The following is a 4,298-nucleotide window of genomic DNA, read 5'->3' as shown; positions in this document are numbered from 1 at the left end:
AGGTTTTAACCTAAGGTAAATACATCAAATCCTTCTTTATAATTTCTAGTACCTTGTTAGTTTCTTGAATAAATTTCATCTATTCCAAAAAGAAATATTAGGTATTAGGTTTATGATATTTTAGTGATGACTATCAAATCCATTAATCACAACAAATATGGTTCTTGTATCAACACAAGAATATATATGACAAAAAATATAAATACTAGTAGTAGCCCCACCAAAATTGCTATTTCTAATAGCCAAAAAAATTCTGAAATCTGAGTGCTGGTCATATTTGGATCACTGTTTTATATTGAAATATAGTAATAGTAATATATTATTTTGTCTTTCTAGGTGGTGGGCGTGACTCACAACTTACCCTGTTTTTCGATCCTTCCAAACCCTACTTTCCATCGTGATCGCGTGATTATGCCGAAAGCTTCTCGACAACTTCCGTCGAGTTGATTCTTTCCCTTTTCTCTACTAAGAATTCATTTCAATCTGGTTTTTGAATCGCTTTGAAGGTTGCAGCATCGAATCTATCGATTCGTCAAGGTAATTGAGTTTATAGACAGTTTGTTTCCTCATCTAACCACTAGGAGTTTCAGGATCGTTTCTCTCTGTAACGAGTTTGATGAATTTTTTTTTTTTTTTTGGAGAAAATTGTTCCGGTGAAATGTTGGTGGAATTAGCGACATATTTTATGAACTTATTTGGAGCTTCTTCTAGCTAGTGTTGATTTGTCTCTTAGACTGGTCCTGCTTTTTTTTTTTTTTTGTACTTAATTGAGATGGATTTATCATTTATGCTTAATGTTGCGATGAGACTCTTTCTACATAGCATACTAGCTATGCACATTGTTCTCAAATTGCGTACATATTGTAAAAGAAGAACTGCTTCATTTATTATGTCAATTAAGCCGTATCAGCCTCCATGAACTTTGTCTATTTATGAGCATTTACAGTTACAAATCCGTTCGATTTCCTCTATAACTCCGATTGTAGAAAGTCGATGTTTTAGTTTTTTCTCAGGTTAACTCCGAGGGTTTTTTTGTGGTTTGTGTTCATAAATTCTGATTTTTTCCGTTTCTTTGATGACAGGCGCAAGAGTACAAATCAGATATCAAGGATAAAATGACAATTGTGGAGAACCCAAATCCAAAGCTTCCACCTACTTCTCCAACCATTTCTCCACCAAATTCCTATGGATCGGTGGTTCTAGGTGGCACCTTTGACCGCTTACATGATGGTCATCGGCTTTTCCTTAAGGTTCTTCTTCTTCTTCTTCTTCCACCTATCTCATATAACCTTGAGTTAACAAGTTTATATCTTTGAGATAAGGATTGAAGAGGCTTTGAATGTTGATTACAGGCAGCTGCAGAGTTAGCTAGAGATCAAATCATAGTTGGTGTTTGTGATGGACCTATGCTATCCAAGAAACAGGTTTACACCTTTCTCCTTTCATCTTTCTTACTCTGAAATTTGTTGAAACCATTGTATACCAATAGTTTCATAGCAACATAATAAATATACCTGTTTGAAAAGTCAAAATGGACATTGGGATTCTACAAACCTAGCTTAGTTCATTCACACAAAATTGATAAGGACAGTGTAGGTAGATTCACATTTTTGAATTGAAACAAGACTATACATAATACACCACCAACTACCTCACATTTACTCCCCATTAAATGATTGTGAAATACTACTTTCAGCCCACTATTTTCACACTTTTCTAAATTTGGCCCATTGTTACCTGTGTCACTGCATGTCCCCTGTTGCAGAAACCAATAATTGAGAAAATTTGAACTAATGTGATTTTGATTCACAAAAAAACAATATACATGTAGCCATGTGGGGATGGTTGGCTCTCTTATTTTTCACCTGTAAGTCTACAAAAAAGATTTATCATTTATCATTTGGTTATATTTCCTATTCAATTTGATTTATCTGGGGAGTAAATGACGATGTGAATAATGATTTGATGGAGAAGGTGTTGATCATCTCAATTATTGTTCCCAATTTAGGTTTGCTAGTTTATGTTGATTGAGGTTTTAATAATCAGATAATTAGTTTTTGAATGTTTGGAATATGTTTCATATTTGAAGATAATAATACATAAATGACCAAAAACTGACATTCTTTTAAATTGGTGAATTGTTAAACTTTTAAAGTATGAAAATTTATTTTTTATTGTTCATCATTATATTTGTACATATTATTTATTAATAAATTAGTAAATCCTTCAAAATTGTTATTCCTCCTAATAGAAATATATCAATGAATCAGTTCTTCTATAAAAGGTCGTTAATTTAGACTTTAAATGAGTGGCAATCTATTAGTTTTTTTTATTCAATCCCAAATAAATAAAATCACAATTTTGGAATGATCTTGATGTATTAACTTTTACAGTTTGTGGAGCTCATCATGCCTATTGAAGAGAGAATGAAAACTGTCCAAGATTACATTAAGGTAACAAAAGCTTCTATTTATATTACACAAGCTTTCTAAGTCTATTTTCTTCTATAAATCAGAGAAGGGCATTTTCGTCTTTTTTATAGAGACTCGAGAGTAAATCCTTCTCCTACTTTGTTCTGCCTTTCTGGATGGAACACTAATTTACAGTTTTTGTCCCGTTGACATCAGTCTCAATAAATGCCAAACACAGTACAAAACTGTTCTATCATGTCATGTCTTGTCTTGTCATCTGTATTTTTATCTATTAAAATATTATTAAAGATTCTCTGCTAATTTAATTATTTTTTTTTTTTTTCAGTCTGTGAAGCCTGAGCTGGCGGTACAAGTGGAACCTATTACTGATCCTTACGGTCCCTCCATTGTTGAAAAAAATCTGGAGGCGATTGTTGTCAGGTTTGTTCCTTAACCAACAAAACAGGACAAGCTGTACTATGTTTGACATACATTAGACCGAGACAGTGACCCAAATGTCAATTCGACAAAATTTTCTATTTTTGTTTGCCAGAGAGTGTGACTCGCTCTCAAAAGACGTAAATGCCCTCATCATCGGAAATAACCCTAGTAATCCTCTCATTTGTTTGACAGTAAGGAGACATTACCTGGTGGATTATCAGTCAACAAAAAGAGAGCCGAGAGAGGCCTCTCACAACTAAAGGTGTACTTATTCTTCAAATTATTCATTTTTTTTTTAAAAACTGGTAGACAGTAGACAGTAGACAGTAGACAGTTGACAGTTATGTGTCTGTGTTTTGTGGAAGGTGGAAGTGGTGAATCTGGTATCTGAAGAATCAAGTGGAGAAAAGCTGAGTTCATCAACATTGAGGAAGCTTGAAGCGGAGAAAGCTAAAAAAAATTAGGATACATTAATTAAGGGGTACATATGATATGGAGAACATGTTGATACAAAGGATTGGCTTACATAAAGTTGTTCAATATAACCTTTTGTTGAATACAGACCAAAATCTGTTGAAGAAGAGTAAACTTTTGTAGTATGCATGAAAAAGATTATTTTTAAAGACTACAAGTTATATAAAAAAACCCATGTTCTAAAAAAGGTGAAATTTTTATAGCTTAAATAGACTTTTCAATAGTTTTAGTTTTACTAACACTGAAATATAATTCAACAAAGTCCATGCAAATCAAGCTTCTTGACTGTTTCTTGAGCTTGTTTAAACTGCAAAGGTATAAGAAGATTGACTGAAAATTGATATTTGAAGACATGAGAATAGAAAAGATAAAACCTAGTCAGGGGTTTCAATCTTGTCCCTTCCACTACATATCATATTTAAACCACCGTGTCATTTTAAAATGATCACAAACACAAATTTTAGTAAAAAGCATTTGATTCTATGGCTGGCAAAAGAAATTAAAACATCAAACATTAAACATCACCTGATTTTTATGAGGATAATTTAACCTAAAACATTAAGCACCAATCTAACCATTTCTTTTGGGTTTTCTTTAAAATATACCTTTTTTTTTTTGTTGCAAAATAACCATATATTCCAAAATGAGTCGTTCCGGAACGAATTACAAATTATTTTTCGGGTGGCCCGGCCCATTGCATTGGATCCGGAATACCTATTCCGGATCAACCGTATATGTTCCGGATTGGGATTTTGAATTTCAAAATCCGGAATATAATTTGAGGTGGCGATTTCATTTTGGAAAGGCGCATTCCGATTCCGACGTTCCGACTCGATTCCGACACGCAACTTCCATCTCCGACACAGATCGACACTCATCTCTGACATGGAAGACGAGCACTACGACCCCATTATTTTACCGGTACGTTCGTTGTTTTCTCTTTGTTTGTTTAAGGTTCTTATTTTTCTATTG

General features: G+C 33.4%; 1 protein-coding gene across 1 annotated transcript; it reads left to right on the top strand.

Annotated features, from left to right (window-relative positions):
• The first annotated feature begins 300 nt into the window (after positions 1 to 300).
• LOC111899166 (phosphopantetheine adenylyltransferase) lies at positions 301 to 3,440 on the top strand. The gene is made up of 7 exons (XM_023895048.3): positions 301 to 537; positions 1,083 to 1,250; positions 1,353 to 1,424; positions 2,394 to 2,453; positions 2,758 to 2,852; positions 3,045 to 3,114; positions 3,218 to 3,440. Exons 2-7 carry the CDS (start codon positions 1,116 to 1,118, stop codon positions 3,314 to 3,316), a joined length of 531 nt encoding a protein of 176 aa, XP_023750816.1. The 5' UTR covers positions 301 to 537; positions 1,083 to 1,115; the 3' UTR covers positions 3,317 to 3,440.
• Positions 3,441 to 4,298: the final 858 nt, after the last annotated feature.

This window comes from Lactuca sativa, chromosome 4, assembly GCF_002870075.4.
Source record: "Lactuca sativa cultivar Salinas chromosome 4, Lsat_Salinas_v11, whole genome shotgun sequence".
Lineage (NCBI taxonomy): Eukaryota > Viridiplantae > Streptophyta > Magnoliopsida > Asterales > Asteraceae > Lactuca > Lactuca sativa.
Note: the sequence above shows the minus strand (reverse complement) of the source record. Positions and strands in the feature narration are given on the sequence as shown.

Excerpts from the sequence above, each read along its gene's own strand:
- LOC111899166 (XM_023895048.3), top strand. The coding sequence starts at position 1,116 with ATGACAATTGTGGAGAACCCAAATCCAAAGCTTCCACCTACTTCTCCA. Across the intron at positions 1,251-1,352 it reads GTCATCGGCTTTTCCTTAAG|GCAGCTGCAGAGTTAGCTAG; the intron begins GTTCTTCTTCTT and ends TGTTGATTACAG. Across the intron at positions 2,853-3,044 it reads CTGGAGGCGATTGTTGTCAG|TAAGGAGACATTACCTGGTG; the intron begins GTTTGTTCCTTA and ends TTTGTTTGACAG.